The sequence below is a fragment of the Nannospalax galili genome, unplaced genomic scaffold (genome assembly GCF_000622305.1).
Source record: "Nannospalax galili isolate Female #2095 unplaced genomic scaffold, S.galili_v1.0 scaffold1017, whole genome shotgun sequence".
NCBI lineage: Eukaryota > Metazoa > Chordata > Mammalia > Rodentia > Spalacidae > Nannospalax > Nannospalax galili.
This window is the reverse complement of record NW_008340940.1, coordinates 2919086-2938287: the sequence shown is the minus strand read 5'-3', so window position 1 is coordinate 2938287 and position 19202 is coordinate 2919086. Positions and strand designations below refer to the sequence as shown.

Here is a 19202-nt window from a genome sequence, read left to right as displayed (position 1 = left end):
AGAGTGGTCTGTGTGCCCATTCCCTACTGGCAATTTGGGTAAACTCTTCAGAGGATGGTGTGATAAGAATAGGAGGTGGGGGGGACTGGAGAGATGGCTCAGGGGTTAAGAGTACTGACTGCTCTTGCAGAGGACCCAGGTTTGATTCCCAAAATCATCCTTAACTCCAGTTCCAGGGGAATCTGAAGCCCTCTTCTGGCCTCCGTGGGATTGCACAACATGGGTGCACTCACATGCATGCAGGCAACACACTCATACACATAAAATGAAAATAATAAAATATTTAAAAAGAAAAAAGAATAAGAGGTAGGAATTGGCCAGGCAGTTAGGGTAAAAAGACCCCAAAGAAAAGTAGCCAGTTTCTTGACTAAAATCAAAATGTCCTTGGGCCTCTTGGCAACATACTCTGTTCCAAAGGCCAAAAATGTCAAAAGTATTTGGGAGCTTGTATCTAATCCTTAAAAGATTTTAGGGTTACCTCCTCGGCAAGGGGGGGGGAATGTTAGAGTAGCCAAAAGTCCCATAAAGATAAATAAATCAATCAAAGAAGAAGAAAGAGTACATGAAGTTATCAGAAAAAAGTTATGGGGAGATATGGGAGGAGTTGGAAGGGAGGGAATGGGCACGGATTTGATCAGAACACCTTATATGAATGTATGAAATTCTCAATAAATTATTTATTTAAATAAAAAAAACAAGACTGGAAAATTAATATTCTCCTCCCTTTTTATAAAAATCAACTCTACCCAATACATCAGAAATCACTCAGTAAAGGCTTCCATCTTTTCAGAGGTAAATTCAAAGAGCACAAAGTTAATCAGACAACTTTCGAAAATGCCATACTCAGTAAGATCTTATATTACTTTAACACTTATACTCTGATAAGTGATTTGTCTCCAAATGCCTTAATTTTTGTAGACTTTGTCTCACTTAAAGCTAGATTATAATTTAGCTTTCTCCAGAAACAGTGCCAAATTTGAATGATCATCAACTAACCAGTAGAAATGTTGGATTTATCCAAATTCTGACTTTATCTTGAGTTCTTTCCTCTGATGCTTTGCTTTTAATGATCAATATGCTTATGTATTATGCAATGTCTGTCTTGCAAATAAAAAAATTTATTTTCAGGGTTGTTTTAATTTTACTGTGTCCTCTTCTTAAGAATTAATATATAATCATGATTTGACACATTAATTATATTCCAAATATTAAATAACATTAAAATCATATGTTCCTTAATGCCATATTTGTGTCACATGTAGAATATTCTGCACACACTTTGAAAAACTGTAGCATGAACATTCCTTGGCACGGAACTGATGGGTGAAAGTCCAGGCAGGACAAGTGAAGACAGCTTCTCTTAGGTCTCCTTCTTACCAGGTAGGTGTAAAATAATCAAACAAAAAGTGTTCACCTTAGCCAGCTTCCTGGGGGGGGAGACCCTTAAAATATTGTGATTACATGACTTTATATTCAAGGACTATACAAAGCATAAAGGTTATACAACTCTAATACTGAATTCCCATATGATACAGTAAATACACACACTTAAACATTTATCAGAACACAGGGTTTTCAGGAAGAAACCATCATTCCCCCAAACCAAAGCCTGATGCCACTGCTGCTGCTTGAGACGTGTGATATGCACCCGCTTCTGTGTGTGCAATCTCCTTTCTGTCTTCCTAATCAAGTGACCTGCTCTCATTTGGTTGGGTTTCAACCACAAGACATCACTGTGCACTTTTTTTTTCTTCAAGATACACGTCACAACACACAAGAAAGGAGGAACTTCCAGTGTCTGTGGTAACATCACTTGATAAACAGACTCCTTGAACGGCAAGTGCCTGCCTGTCTGCATTCGCTATATAAACAGCAGAGACCTGAACTAACAGACACTCATTGTGAAAGAACTATGAGAGCAGCCATCTCCACGCCAAGACTAGACAAAATGCCAGGGATGTTCTTCTCTGCTAACCCAAAGGACTTGAAAGAAACTGGCCATTCACCTCTAGATGACAAAACGCAAAAAAGGAGGCCAAAAACTTTGTAAGTTCATCGTCTCGCTTAGATTGTCTTTTATGGCAGACGAATTATAAATACGTAGAAGATAATACAAGCATTTAGTTAGTAGATACAGATCAGAGCAATTCTTGTGAGTTATAAGTAAGATCTAGTTGTATTAAAGAGTAAATCATGTTACAGCAAAGTGGGTAGGAATCTTTCCAGATTTTGACTTATAAAAAAATGAACTTGATTTTACTATACCAAAATATTGAATCGGGTATTTTTTTATTACTGCCTTTTCTTTCTATAAATAAAAGTGAACTGTCCTAGAAAATAGGAATGTTTTTGTCTTTTGTAGTGGAATGGATGTGAAGACATACTTGAGATCTATGATCCCACATCTGGAATCTGGAATGAAGTCTTCCAAGTCCAAAGACATGTATGTACATGAATACATTGAACTATTACAATTCATAGAAGCCATCTGGGCATTAGCGCTCATCCTTATAAGAGATTGATACTGCATGCATTTGGGTATAGTGTCTCACCTATATGATCCCAGAACTTGGGAGGCTGAGGCAGGAGGATTGCCACTTGTTTAAGGCCAGCTTAGGCTAAAGAGCAAAACCTTATTTTAAAAAAATCAAACAAAAAGATGCTGCTTTCAATGGATTTCATTTCTTAAAAGAAATGTCATGTTAACATGACAAGATTAGGCCGCATTAGGAACAATAGCTATTAAATATAAATGTGGGTATCTCTTTGCTATTATTTTGCACTGTAAGATTTTATCTATTTGTATTTTTTAACAATCTTGGGAAATTTTTTTCATAGCTATGACAATTAAAAGGGATTTATAAATAAATTCAAGAGTAGAATTTATAGAAACTATAACCTTGTTTATCAAAATACAGCTGCCATTCTTAGGTCTTTTGGGTTTACATAACATATTTTATTAATTTATGCAAACATTTTTCCCTGTAGACTTTCTGCTGAAGAAGTAATACAGTGGTCTCAGTCCCTGGAAAAACTTCTTGCCAACCAGAGTAAGTATTAATGAACTACTATTGAGTTTCTGAATTCAGTTCAATACTTTAATAGACTGAATGTGTGATTAATATATATCAAGGAAAGGAAGGATAGCATTCAAAAAATTATGTACTGATCATTGATAATTTCATCGTAGCTTACCTTTCTATAATTTAGCTCTCATTTTACTGCTGTTCTTTAGACAAATATGCCAAGGCAACTAGGTGTTTTCACGGATTAAGGAACAAAACCAAGTTATATGTGGGAAGGGTTGGAGAGATGGCACAGAGGTTAAAAGCACCTGATGCTCTTTCAGAGGACCTGAGTTTTGTTTCCAGCATCCAAGCTAGTTGGCTTGCAACTGTCTGAAACGTCAGTTCTAGGAGATTTGGTGCCCTCTTATGGCCTCTGTGGGCAATTGCATACATGTGCTGTATCCACAGAGAACATACACATGCACATAAAGAAATAAAATTAATCTTTAAAAATAAAAATAAAGATAAATAAAATTATGACGGGGTTCCACAATGGAAAGTATTTAAAAGCAAACCAAATATCCCAACATATGAATTGCTATTTTGAAAGCTTCCTTAAAGCATGTACTTTGAACAGTTGGATATAAACAGTGGAATTCATTCATGTAATAGATACCATTCATGTATCTACTAACTCTATTTTATCCACCTTATGTGGCAAGCATTTTAGAGGCACCAAGATTTCAAATACAAAGACACAATTCATTACTGCCTTAAAGATGTTTGTGCACACCAAGTAAATACTATAATATGTATATGATACATATTGTAATATATATAAGCCCATTAGAGTTTTGTGAGATTTCCTGATGAAGGAGAGGAGAGAACGAAATCAGCTCCTTGTCATGGGAATCGCATCACAATTGGAGTTAGACCCTTGTTTCAGAGATATAGATAAGCAGCTTGATCTCAAAGGTGTATTTATCATCTTCTCCCCAGAAAGATACTAAGGAAGTTTACTTAGAGACATAGTTTGATTATCAAACTTAGTTTATAATTTAGCTAAACAAATAAATGTCATATAAGTCTCAACAACATTAGCGAATACAATCAGTGTATCAGGTATGCGGGTGATATATAGGCCTAACACTATCTGATTACCATGAATTGGATGAGGAAATCACATTTGTAGTTATTAACATTAGGTTAATATCCTCAGTCATTAATATTTCTTTTCACAAATTGTGCACTTGCTCAAATGTTGGTGTTTATAAGAAATGGCATTGTTCTGCAGTCAGCAGAACCCAACTGCAATCTAAATACAGGGAGAATAAGAGCCCATTTATGTGAATACACACAGCAGCTACATGACTGTGGACAAGTTTGCCAGGTTCTATATTCCTCTTCCATGCATAAGAGACTCTGTAAGGCCTTCTGCTCTCTCCAATAGCCCAGCCATTTCAGCAGTAGCATTCTCTTACCTTTGTCATAGAGGATATAGTGATGCTTTTCTTCTTCAAGTTATCCATTTACTGGCTCAATTTTCTCAATCGCTATTGTTTTAGTTGGCCAAGATGTCTTTGGAAATTTCCTAAAGTCTGAGTTCAGTGAAGAGAATATTGAATTCTGGTTGGCCTGTGAAGACTATAAGAAAACAGAAACTGGTCTATTGTACTTCAAGGCAGAAAAGATATACAAAGCATTTGTACATTCAGATGCTGTGAAACAAGTGAGTATTAAAGTCATTGTCATTACGCAGCTACAGGTATAAAATAAGATACAGAGATGGCATTCAATGCAGAGGCTAAGGTGAAATTCTTTCCGAGCACTGCGGCTCTGCATCTACATTGGTATGTGTATTCATATATTTCAGTGTGGTGATATTTCCTATGTTTGTGAAGGTATCAGTGCAGAGAATAAAAAGATTGATTTTGCAAAACTTTCTAACATGATGGGGATGGGGGAGGAAATACGGAATCAACGGCCAGATCTGTGTGTTAAGGAATCCTTCATGAGCTACAGTATCTCAGATAAGAATAAAATACAGATTGCTGTGATACATACACTTGTAGCAGCAAAATCATGTCCATTTGCTTAGCAGTGCTCACCTTCCTTCTGGAAAAATTCTCTCACCCAGTAAAACTTAATTATCCCTGCCAATTCTTCTTTGGTATATGTGCCGCCTTCTGTGACTATTTACATTTTTCATGTCTCCCTTTTTCTTGCTCTCAACTACGCTGTAAGCAAATGCATTAAACGTATTTTTGTTGTATTTCTTTTTTTTTTTTAATCTCTTCCACACCTAGTATGGGGCTGGTTTAGCACAGAGGTTCAAGAGATTTTTGAACTGATTTAAGTGGGGATGTAAAACCATTTCCTTGAGGTCCTTCAAAAACACTAGTATCATAATAAAATTTATCATAAATATGAAGTGTATGTTAATTTACAAATATTTCTTTTCAGATCAACATTGACTATCGTACTCGAGAATCTACAGCCAAAAAGATTAAAACACCAACCCCCACTTCTTTTGATGAAGCCCAGAAAGTTATATATACACTTATGGAAAAGGACTCTTATCCCAGGTTCCTGAAATCAAATATTTACTTAAATCTTCTAAATGACCTTCAGGCTAATAGCTTAAAGTGAGTGGTTCCTGGCTAACAGGAATTAAAAGCTGGTATCAAGGACAGAAGGAATGCACCATTGAGACTACCGGGGTGGCAACTTAGCCTACTCTGGGTGACTCGACAGGCCCAGCGGAAGTACAAATGACTAAGAATGGATTAATGTGGAAGTCACCCAGGTGGAGATTGAAAAAGCATGAGCAAGGTGAACATGGAGAGTCAGATGGAAGGAGATACTGTGGTTCTGTCATAAATCACAGTGGGACTCTGTATTAGAATACTTATCAGAAATAGGAAAGTCAGCTCACTTTGGTACACAGAAACCGAACAATACACGAGACGTATTAGAACATGCTGCGAGCTTCAAGGGCAGCTGACATGTATGCTACATGTTGAATGGATTGTGTTGGACTGCTGAAATCTCCATGTGAACGGCTAGTGTGAAAGTATGTGTTTCAAATCACCATCGCTATTATTGACACAAAGGATTTTGGTTGTTTATTTAGATGTATTTGGCTTGGAGTTGAGGAAGAAAACCATATATTTAACTTAAGCTATTTCTTTTAAAACTAAGAAATATGAACATATTTATAAATTAAATTATCAAGGTGCCAATAATAAACGCAAGTTTTTATTAAAATATATAGAAAAAAATCTTGTATTTGATTGTTATTTTTGAATATGGCATTGTTTCTCTGATTTAAAAAAAAAAATGAAGTAGGGCCAGGCATGGTGGTATACCCCTTTAGTCCCAGTACTCATGAGGCAGGCAGATCTCTGTGAGATTGAGGCCAATTGTTCTACATAGTGAGTCCCAAGCCAGCAGGGGCTACAGGAAAACCCTGTCTCAAACAACAATAAACAAACAAACAAAATTGAAGCAAAGAGCTTGTACTTTCTGCCATCTATTCAATATCTAATGCTGTTTTCCAATTCATACTGTATTTATGTATTAAGTTGGACAAAATTTACCCATTTTCTCTTTACTATCACCATGCATAAAAATTAAACAAATATGATCTCATAAATTCAGTTTGATAAGAATTTGATGACGTCTTTAAAAGGGGAAGCAAACGTTACTTTCAGAAGTAACCCAACCAACAACTGACATTTTACTGCAACTTCGAGTTATATAAATCAGATATTTTCTCATGTAAGGTTCAAAACAATGCAGTGAAACCTGAAGCTCAGAAAGATTAAACTGGCAACTCCCAGAGTTAAATAATTCTCAAAATTACCCTGAATGTTAAGACACGCCCCTATCTCAGGGTCCCCATCCCAGATGACTGAATCAGAATCTCCAAGGGCTGTAGTACAGGGTTCTGTTTCAAAGGAAACCTCAAGTAATTTTTAGATGATTTGATAACCTGGGACTGCACACGCCAGGATTAAGGGGAAGTCACAATGTCAGGGATTGATCACAACTCTTCTGACTATATAATTTGTGCACTTTCTACTGTGTAACACTGCCACCCACTGACCAGAACCATTCCCCAAATCACTGACATCTACAATGGTCCCAAGTATCTCCTAAGTAGGAAAGTAAGCCCTCCGAAGGTTCACCTAAGAGGCCAGAAAAAAGTCATAAATAGGACAGTTATTCCCAAAGCCCATATAGATGTTATCTCCCCCATGTACCTGTGCTCCACATCTTACTCAAAGTCATCCACAGACCATAATGAACTATTGTATGTTTTCTCACTACAAGCTCTCCCAGGCATTGGGCAACAGCTATGTTAAGGAAAAACATGTATATCAGGTCTGAAAAGTACTGTCCTTGAGTTTCTATTGGACTGAGTCCAAATTATCTCTACATTAGGCTGTCTGTGTTCCATGCTATTGCAAGTTACAGATTAAGAACAGCTTAAGAAATTCAATTGAACACATCCTCAAGCATCTCTTTTCCTTTGCTCACCCACACCAGATTCTCATCATCTTTCTTCCATAAGTGTCCGGTGCTTGTCATATCACTTGCTCATTTCCCAATTCACAGAACTTGTTCTTCCTCTTTCCAGCATATTCTCTCTCATCCTCTAAACAGATACACACATCATCTGCTAAGGTATAGATTTGGACATATTGTTTCCTGTTGCATAAGATGAAGTTCAAAATTCCTCTGCAATTTAAAGCCATCCTAGTGTGACCCTCACAGAACAACTATGGTTATTTCTTCTGGTGTCTTTCCTACCTTGACATCAAATGGGATTGCTTATCCATTCTATTTTGTACATGTCTTGGAATGTACATGATTAAAAACTTACTGTCTCTAAGTCTTGGTTAATGCTTATCTGAAATAATTTTTCCTACCCTCTTTTCACAATCCATCAATTCTTCAAGGTCTAGATAGGATAACTTTTTCAAAAAGCCCGTCTCTGATACTATACACTGTGAGGCAGTTATCTTCAGTATCCAGTGGAGATGAACTGCAGTCCATATAAACACAGGGCACCCTGCTCCCATTTTAAGTGCTACTGTCACACGAAATAGAGTCCAGGCCCCCAAGACTATGAAGAGTGAGCAGTGCAGCAATCCAACCAACACAGGGGTCATAAGATGAATGTTGCTGGACTTTGTCTAAATACGTTGTCATGTTAAAGAGCTAGCCAGCCAATTTTGGACAGACGTCAAAACAAACATCTAACACACCTCTTCATTCTGGAGAAAAACACCATTCTGGCTGCATTCATTCAAGGTAATGTGAAATAGTAAAAAAGCAGGATACAGCCAGCTAAAGCATGCATTAAAGTGTGAGGGAGAGCTAATTTGGACTCGTTCCAATGCAAATTCAAAAGTGTATTTTTAAAACTGATTTACACATTGCTGTTTACTTTTCCTGTTGTTTCACATTGACATCTTTTTATTATGATGTGACTGTTTCATAAGACTGTACTCAGGAATATGTTTCATGCGTGTGACATCTATAACTTTAAAAAATTCTGGCAGGTCAGTCTAGGGGCCTCAGGTCAGAGTTGTACTGTGTTATGATACTAGGTTAGGAGTATTGAACAAAATTCATTTCTTTTATATTTATCAGACTTATTTTATATTGCTTCCTATATGCTTAGCCCCCAAAGCTAGAGATTTATGAAGATTAAAGTGTAGGTGGTGACATAGCCTGGGCTGTCTAACTAAAAAGTACAGAATTAGCCATTTAGCTCAAATAGGATAAATTAATGTTCAATTTTCTTTGTTTCTATAGGCAAAGTGGACTCTGTTATTAAAATAGCAATCTTTAATGGCCTATTGTTGAGAATAAACCATTGTAAAAACAGAATAAAACATTTTAATACTTTTTATTGAATTTTTGGGATTTTCATAATAATTTAAAGGTATTTAGCTTCCCCATCCACACCTCTCCTTATTGCCCCACACCCAATTTAATGTACTCTATTATATATGTATATATTTATATATTTTACATATTATATTATATTTTTATATATATTAAAAGCTATAAAGTCTAACTTGTGTCCCCAAGTGTCCTTCAGTGTGGGCCCTTCTATTGAAACCTGGTTAACCTACCCAGAGTCCCATACTTGAAAAGCACCGTCTCTGCACCTTCCAGCAGTTATCCACTGCCACAATTTCCTTAGGTGGACTGGGGTTTCTTTTACCTTTCCATGTGTCTATGCTGGGATTTTTTCTGGCTTGAGTTTGCATTAGACTGTGCATGCCATCACCATTGCTGTGAGTTTATGTCAGTAACCGACCAGATGCCTGGAAAACTCTATTTTTTGCATGGTTATTCACTGCCTCTGACTTCTACAATCTTTCTTTCACCTTTTAAGCAATGATCCCTGAGTCTTGGGAGGAGGAAGTTTGATTGAGGTGTCTTATTCAGGGATAAGCCCTCTGCAGCCTTTTGTTCTCTGCATGTTGGTCAGTTGTGGGTTTCTGTGTTAATCACCATCTCTTGCATATGGAAACTTCTCTGATGAGAGTTGAGAGCTGCATTAATCTATGGATATAACGATAAGTCATTAAGAGTCAGTTTAATAAGATACTTATTTAGTAGAAAACTAGTATTGGGTTCTCTTCTATGCCTGTGACCTGTACAGTCTCAGGTTCCAATGCCTGATATCAATGTCAGCTATGGTCTCCATCATAAGAAAAATTACACATACAATATCCCTACATGAGTCCATGTATACAGCTGAAGGCTACATAACAAGAAACAGTACTAGACAGGAGAAACCTTCCTTTGAGTTGTTGGTCAGGGTAGTCCAAGAGACTCCCAAAATTACACAGGCCATTGCCGCAGCCCTTGACTGCCTCCCAGAACTTGAAGATAAGACCATATTGCTGAAGACAGGACATACTTTGGACACAGGATTTGGAGCAATGGAGCTGGAAATGACCTGGAAGGCAGCTCCCCTGAAGGCCATTTGTGTTCCATCTTTAGAGGACTTTCTGTTTATCTCCTTGCCTCACTGGCTATTTTTCAGTGGCTCCTTCCCATGAATCTAAAAACAGGACCGAAAAAGTGGAAGTAGGCATGAGGAAAGGAAGAGGGAGAAACAGGAAGGAAAAGAGAGAAAAGAATTTGCTAAGCATCTTATGTGTTATTACCTTATATCTTCTTTGATAGCTTGAATATATTTTTACATTTTCAAATTATTAAGCAAAAAAATATTTACTATAGTTTAGAGTTGTTTATACATATTTAATTTTAGATTCCCATAGCTAGTGGTAGATTTAGCTAGGAATTCGAAAGAACACAAGTTTATAAACTTATGGAGACCATGCCTTGATTTGGGTTCTTGACACTCAGAGAAGACCTATGTAGCAAGCCAGATGACTGAGAAAAGGACTCAGGTCTCTCAGAGTGTGTTCTTCACTTACTTAAAAAGAAACTACATTTTGTAAGCTTCATTTTTAGTTGTTTTGTTTTCATTTAAAAGGACTATATCGGCTACGTTAGAAAGTTATAATCACATCTTCCATCTCTCCTTCAAAATTCACAAGCAGTGGCAGGTGTCTAGGATCTACCCTACTGAATATAACAATTGTATATATTGTAGGGCTTTTCCAAATGGTACCTTTATGGTACCCAAGAGAGGAGGCAATTTCTGTGTCTCAGATTAAAACAACAGCTATCTTTAAAAAGTTCTTTAAGTTTTCTTGGAGGAAAAATATTTAAGTTGATAGGATATGTGAATTGCAGAAGAGCCACAAGCCTCATTAGGGAAAGCCATAAATCCTTTAAAGTATCTAACTGACCTTAAATTGGCAGCCTGGCCCTACTCAAGCCTTATCAACTGGTCACTCCCTGGACTAAGAAAGAGACTGTTTGTGGAGCCCACGTGTCTCCTTTAGTGCCATAGATAACTCACCCACCTGTCTGAGAAAAGACCCCTCAAGGACACCAAACCCGGGCACTAATTCAACTCCCCACAAAGTGCAACTGTGTCTCACAACTTTCTTATAAAAACTCCTGGTTTCTTTTGTAGTTGTAGATGCTTGATCCTGTGGCAGCCTCTACCTCTCTCTGTATCTTCTTTGAAGGTCTATTCCATGCCTGTTGCAGGTCTGGCTCTAGTTTCTTGTCTCCTACTCCTCTGTCTTTCCTTTTATTCTCCAAAAATCTAACACAAATAAACATTGGATTTCTACATTCAATAGAAATATTCCCTTTTGTTCTGTGTTTAACAGCATTTTACTTGTACGGTATTAGTTGGCTGACCCTGGCCTTGCTCTTTACAAGGAAGAGACAACGAGAATAGATGTGGAAGAATAAAAACAACCAAAGCAACATCCACAAATCTAACAATAACAGGAAACATGAGACAGAAATAACACACACCAGAAAGATGTTTTTAAGATTTTAAAGAGAAAAGGGAAATTAAACAAAAGAAGAAATGGGAAATGGAATATAAAAAAGAAGTTAGAATGTGAAAAGGGAGAAAGTGGACGCAATTTAGAAAGTGAAAGCTATAATTTTATGAGAGGGACCAGCAAGATGGCTCAGGTAGAGGTGCTTATTGCCCAAGCCTGGCAACCTGGGCTCAATCTCTGGAACCCTCATAAAGGTGACAGAAGAGACCTCACTCCACAAAGTTATTGACCTACATACATGTGCTATGGCACATACACCTACACACACACACATCATGCACACACAACAATAATAAATAAAAATTTAAGAGAGAATTTGACAGCTATGGAAAGGAAAAGAGTAAAAATAAAGTAAAATATATAAAGATTAAAAAGGAAAATTAATACACACATATGCGTACATGCATATACATGCATGTGTGCAAATTAGTAAGCAATTATAAAAAGCCTCAATAAATTATTATTAAAAACAAAGTATTGTCTCCTCTGGCATGGTCTTGCCAACAAAAGCAGACATTCTCTAAGTCTGCCAATATGAACCTCTTTCTGTTTCTTCTTGGGCTATGTGTTCCTTAGAAAGAGCAAAACCTGAGGCCACTAACTCCTTTGTGTGCTGCTCTTTTGTGTGTCCTCCCTCCCTCCCTCCTTTCTTTTTTTCTTCTTTCTTTTTCTTGTCTTTTCGAGACAGGGTCTCCCTGTAGCCCCAGTTGGCCTGCAACTCCCTATAGACAAGGCTGGCCTCAATCTCTCAGAGATCCGTGTGCCTCTGCCTCCCCAGTGCTGGGGTTAAAGACATGCGCCACCACTCCCAGCTTTGCCCTTTCTTTTTTGTGTCATTGTGGGTAGTTTGAGACCAGAGCTGGTTCTAGCTAATGCAAGGTAGTTTATTAGTTCCTTTCCTCCTTGCTGTGACAATACACCTGACAGAAGCAACTTAAAGAAGGAAGGGCTGAGCTTGGCTCACAGTTTAACAGGGTGCAGGGGAGAAGGGGTGGCAAAGTTCATGGGTAGCTGGCACTCCTCACAGCTGGGCAGATGAGAAGGTAGAGAACAGGGAATCCTGGTGCTTCTTTCTTTTTATTCAGCCTTTGTTCCAGTACATGAGATGGTGCTGCTCACACTCAAGGTGGGTCTTTCCCTCCTCAGTAAAATCTCTCTGAATTACCTCACAGACACACCCAGAGGTGAGTGTCTAAGGTACTTCCAAATCCAGTCAAGTTGACAAAGAAAATCATCCATCAGAAGTAGCATGGAAACAACAGTGCCTTGGCTGGAATTTACTCTGAATGGATTAGCTTACAGATTCCCAGGGACAGGCTGACACTAAATGCTGCCGCATGTCAGAGCCAGGTGCCTTCTTGAAGTCCACATGAGTAGGTCAACAAACTACTTGTAGAGGGGGAACTAGGAGCAGCAAGTCTTGGCTTTCTACCACCCACCATTTTGGTTTTCTGAGTTCCATTCTCTGGTCTCTCTCTACATGCAATTCCTAGGACTAACTCAGTGTCCTGATCAACTAGTTGACCACTGGAACGGCCCATCTTAAAGGAAAAGTACACTCAGACACAAATCCCAGTGTACACATGTTTAATGAGCTTGCTTCAGTGGTGTTCTGATGGAAGGGACCCTTTTGAGCCACAAAAGACCCTGGCCAGGATAGTGAGGTAATACTTCCTGTGAGTTCTGGGGAAACAGAAAGTTAGGAATTTGTGTTTTCCCAATAAGTAAGCTCAGACACAACCTTCTCAAGCTGGCTGGCTATTACAGCATCATAGTTGTATATTGAGAGCCCAGCACATTTGTCAATTGCCAGGGCTATGCACTGCGAGGTCAGCTAAGTTTAGATTACTTTTCTGTTCTGCATCTCTTGGGACTAGTGTTCCTCCTGCATCTTTCCCTCACTCCCTGTCTGTTATCCCTCCCCTCTGCAGTGCTGATGAGCCAGTACAGGCTGTATTCCCACATCAGTCTCTGAGATTCTTCCAAATTACTATTGTAAAATCAAGTTCCTAGAAGGAAAAAAAAAAAGTATAACCCTGTTCAAGATTCTTAAGGCTGAATTTCATGATTGTAGAGAGTTAGAATGTTGCAGTCACAGATAAATTACCATGGACTATTTTTAATCCATTAATAGCTATCTATTGCCCACCCTTTTTCTGGCCTACCATCATTTTGACTAGCAAGTAAAGCCTTTAAAATGTATTTTTTGCAGACTATTAGCTTTTACCAACCCAAAAGCTAAGTATGCCATCAGATAACATCTGCGACCTACAGAGATTTCCTTGCCTTGCTATAACCTCCCTACTAGTGGTCTCCGCCAATGTATTTGAAAAATGACTTGATTTATGACTTTCTTTGTTCTGCAATTATTAAAATCCCATATAACCACTCCCATGGTGGGACTTGTTATTCAGGGCAGCCAGAGTCCATATACTCAGGCCACGGTTGCTAATATTTGTCTGAAGAATAAATTATTTCTTATTCCATTTGCAGTGAGAGCTGTGCTTTTTGTTGACACTGTCTGTCCACAGCTGAGCTTCAGTGTGCTTCATCCATCACTCACCTCAATAAGTGACAGCCTCTGGCTATATTGACTTCAAGCCATGTAGAACCAGAAAGCAACACTTGCTTTTAATCTGCCATCTCGGGTCCCACTCTTAACTATTTGTGGTGTTTTGAAACTGGGTGATTTATAAAGAAAACAAGTTCATAAATTTAGCTTACGGTTCTGAAGGAAGAGAAACTCAAGGCTAACATATCTGGGTGTCTTGTATGATAAGCTAGAATGGAAAAAGGCAAAAAACAATCAGGTATGTATGGAAAAGTAGCATTTATAGCATGTAAAGTAGAGTGTGACAGTGCCAGGCTCACTTTGTGATAACTTACTCTCCCCTGTTCTCATGAGAACATTCACAAGGCTGGAAATCTAATTAGTTCACCGAGGTACCAGCACACACACAGACACACAGACACATACACACCACACACACACACATACACACACACACACACACACACACACACACACACACGGAGGAAATAAGCTTCAATCTGAATTTTGATAATGGTAATAAACAATTTTCAACCACAGCAACCTTGACTTTTCCCTTCCCCACACCCCTCCTAAAAGGAACAGTGCCAGTGCAAAGCCACATGAAGTAATCACTGTCCCCAAATAGCCATGCAATCCACATTGGCACATTAGGGAGTGATAAATAAAAGCTGCTGAGATTTGGGAATTTTTAGGATAACTAAAGAATTTTGTCCTGATAAATACAAAGACAGTAGTAAAGAATTTAATTTTCCCTTTAAAAATAAAATCTTTGTTTCATCTCTAAAGACACATGGAGCCATCCTGGGGAAAAAAAAAAAAAAAAAAACAACTTCTCCATCTGTCCATCTGAAGGCAACCTTAGTTTGTTCCCATATTAGACTGAGGTTATCTCTCTAACCTTGTGATGTTCTTTGAGATAGAGCTGACTGGAAAAGAGGATGTAAGCTATGAATGAGAACAACATGTGAAAAGCTTATTTCAGATGCAACTGAGGACAGAAAATGCCAAAAACAACATGAAAAAGGGAGGTGAGGACTAAGAAACAGAAGAACAAGTGATGGAGAACTTTACAACTGATTTAAAAAATAAGCAAAGGCAAATTAGCCATAAAAAATGTTTTTCACTCACAGCTTTTGACTTAATTTAGTCTTATATCCCATACGGATAGAGTTTCAGGTTGAAAGTGGCCAATCACCCAGAGCAAGCCAGAATTACAAGTCAGTATAGTGTGCATCTGGAAAATGTACCCATGATTAACCTGGAATTCAGTGCTAAATCACCAGAGCCAATTTCCCCGAAAGGCTGTATAACTACCTATGAAACAATTTGTCCTTTGAGAAAGCATCTTGTGATGCACAAATTTGGCCTGAAAGCAGCTGGACTGAGCAGAAGGAGATGGACTTCTTTAAGGACATCAGCTGCCCCACACTCATATTGTCCTTGATATGGGGCCAGAGTCTGAGGGAGAGGAGTGAGCACTAAAGAAGTGATAAACCCTGAAAGGACAAATCCTGTGGACCGTCTGTGAAGTTTTGAGAACAGAGAGGAACAGTGTCTTGCTCAGATGATAGTGAAACACCCTCCTGACTGGACTTAGTATTAAAGCACTGAACAGACAAAACACGTGAAAATCAAATCATTCTGCATGTAGAAAACAAGACTTGAAAGAGAATTTTGCTTTAACACAAATCAACAATACTAACATATATCCTAATCCCTTGCAAGGAATAATGTCCTTCCCACCTAGTTAATATAATTATTTGAAAACTTAAAAGATTATGGTAGAAACCAAAATATTGCTGATTCAGGTGGAATAAAAGTCTAAAGAACTTGCTTATTTACTGCAGAACTGGAACAGCTTGCTATCCAGTTGCAGCTAATGTTTGACTGGTGTCAGGTCCTGCCATGTTTGGAGGAAGCAATATGAAGTCACATTGCCTGGTCACAAGTTCCTTCCCAAAGAAGAAGAGGACAGCGGCGGCTCCCTGAGGATGAGAAGAACCTTCAGGGGGTAAAAGTAGAAGAGCAGGATGTGAGTGCAGGTGTGGTCCCAAGACCAAGTGCTGTGGTAAATGTGGAGGCCATCATCCTTCTGACTTTCCCTTGTTTCCTTCAGAGTTCTCCCAGTGTCCTACCGTAACTGTTTCTAGATGCAGCTGAACACTCTGAAGTAGTTACATCTGATGATACAGGCATAGCAGCAGATACTGTACTACACAATCCCCCTTCAGAGCAGAGGAGCTCATCCTCCCAGGACTGAGGAGTTTGGCTGCTGACAGCATATGGATGAGTTCCACTCCAGGTATTTCCCAGGCCTAAGGAAACTTCCTCACGAAGCATGGCATCCCTTTTGTGGGCAGGGAGGTGTAGTTTATAGGCAATGACTGGTCAGTGTAGGGTCCAAATATTTCACCTCTTTATCTCTGCTGAGTCAGATGTGAAAGGCTATTTTAACTCTTTATCTCATGCAAGGATCATTTGAGACCTAATGGAATATTTATCATATATTTTGTTAGGATTTATAAAATGTATACCTCGAAAATTAAGACCTATTTAATATTATATATTTTATAATTGTAATATATTTATATTATATAATAGACTTTAAATGAAATACAATACAATAAACTTGTTTTAAAGGAGTACGTTCATTTTCTACAATAATTTTTAAGGCTGTTCTGCAGATAGGCACTAGGTTAGGTACTGTGACCAGCTGAACACATGATCTGCCGTTAGTATGATATGCCTTGATCTTGAGGACATATGTGGCTAAGTAAAAAAGTGTGAAGCCTGCAGAGCCTGCACAGTTCCAACATTTCAAGCTTGAGTAAAGTAAAGCAATTGACCCAGTACGTGACATTATTCTTGAGTTTTTTGTTTGTTTGTTTTTCAGACAGGATCTCAAGATATAGCCCAAGCTGCCCTAAAACTAACAACCCTCCTAGCTCAGCCTCTCGTGTACTGGGATTACAGTCAAGCCCCACCAAGCCTGGCTCTAGAATTGCCTTTTACTTTAAGTGCAAGTGTTCTTCCACTGCTTTATGATAAATATTGTTTGTCTGGGTAATGATATCCTAACAGTGATACATTTTCTAAGGGCCACTAAGGAACTTCCATTTTCTTAACGGTTAACTGCTCTGAAAACGTACTTCATCTTGCTTAGGATCCTCACATACCTTTTAAACTCTTTTAAAAATGTTTACCAGTCCCAGGTTTTGCTGGATAGTGACTCCTGAATGAGTCTGTGAGCTTCATGTGTTAGAATGGTTGTTTGCTGACTCACTCTCAGATATCTTCACTATACTTATGAAATTGCTACTTCACTGAAGGATGTGTGCTTGGTAGTAATCAACTGTAAAATTAAAGAATTACAGAATTCCATTTTCAAAATATGAGATGCTAAGCCTTTGACAAAGATCCCATTATTGGCAGGTGAATCACCAAATGGAGAAGTCTTATTTGACTTTCCGAGAGAAGGAAATAATGTAGAATAAGAAAATAAAGTGGAAATAAAGGAACAGCAGGATTGTTTATTCTGAAGCTGGATGAAGGTGAAATGTAGCTGATGCCAACTTGAAGGAAGGGAGAATCACTGGGAAGAGAGGCTGACCAGGTACCCTTGGCTGACATGGATGCAGGGCCTGCTTTCCTTGAGTTCTTGAAGATACTTGCTTGGAAAACTGGCTGATGATTGACACTAGGAGAGTCACAGCCAAAGGACAAAAAAGTAGGATAAGGATGCTAAAATTACTGATGAGCAGGTCAAATAGACAGATAGATAGGATTCTGGAAACACCAAAAAGGGAATTTGGGGAAGGGCAAAATTGTCACCAGAAGCCCATGGATAGGAGAAGTAGATAGAATGCATAGTACATCCATGAACTTGCTAGCCAGGGCTTCCAGGTAAAGTCCAAGGAAGCTTGGGAGGAGCAAGGAAAAATACAGAGGATAAGAGCTAGATTAGGGAGTGATGGAAGGAAACTAGAGACCAAAACAGGCAAAAAAATAAAGCCCAGCTGCATGAATGTGTGGAGACAGAGCTTTAATGAAACAGCATGTACTAAACATTATTTTCTTTTTCTCTTTTATAAACGCTCAGTGCGTAGGCTGACTAGACTTTATAAATCACTTTAGGGCTTGTAACGTAGAATTAGTTTGACTTTTACTATTTTTGTTTATTAATAAATTCATTATATTTGTATTTAGTCAAAAAAATTTCAAAGCTCAAAGTTAAAAATGGATTCTTGACATTCTCATTTAAGAATTTTATGCATATGATTTAAACTTCAACAAGACTTTATTATATACATGTCATAAGCAAGAAAATTTATTAAGCATAGAAAAATATAATAGTAAACACAGTTTCTGGCATCACACAGTCAGTCAGTTAAGGTATACAGTGCCTGCAGTTACAAGAGAGACAGTAAAATCTCAGTTGATCAACACAATAAAAGTTTATTTAACACATATATAGATTCAACTTTTATTTATTGTTTGGGAGAAGAGGGATAGGGAATTTCTGTTCATAACCAAGCATCTAGGATATATCTGTCACCCTCAATATTCCTGGCATGTCAACCTAACCATCCATATCCACTTGGTAGATAGAGAAGGACTATACTATTGATTCACGAGGGCCTCCATGGACTCAGCCCAGAAGCCATATTGGAACTTTAGTCTATATCCTATCCTATTGATCAGAACTAGTCCCAGGACCTCAGAAATTCTCAAGAGGGTATCGAAATGAAACGTCTCTACTTGGACAGTCCTGTCTCAGCAATATATTTATAGTATAAATGAGAAGGGCAAGTAGTGGGGAGGGGCTGGGGGATCCGACAACATAGCAGATAATAGCAGGGATATCAGAGTATAAGGGCTCTAGTGGGGAGAGGGAGGCTATGGGAAGGTACCACCTGGAAAGTGGGTGTATATTCAAATGAGATGGTTTGGGATGTTCTCTGTGATATACACACACACACACAAAAATTTTTAAGTGAGAGTCTACATCAAGATTTTTTTTTTAATTTTTTAAAAATGATTTATTAATAACAACATACTTAGAAGAAGCATATCTTTACAACACAATTGACATATTCAATAACGGTTTCCTGAGGTAGGATGCATCTCTTTCAAAATTGGCTGTAAATTTTTAGGTTTACAGTTGAATTAATATAATTA

General features: G+C 38.1%; 1 protein-coding gene across 1 annotated transcript; it reads left to right on the top strand.

Annotated features, from left to right (window-relative positions):
* The first annotated feature begins 1912 nt into the window (after window positions 1-1912).
* Rgs1 (regulator of G protein signaling 1) lies at window positions 1913-6254 on the top strand. Its single transcript, XM_008836222.3, has 5 exons — window positions 1913-2046; window positions 2363-2443; window positions 2989-3050; window positions 4574-4737; window positions 5472-6254. The coding sequence occupies exons 1-5, from the start codon at window positions 1913-1915 to the stop codon at window positions 5655-5657; spliced, it is 627 nt and encodes a 208-aa protein (XP_008834444.1). The 3' UTR covers window positions 5658-6254.
* Window positions 6255-19202: the final 12948 nt, after the last annotated feature.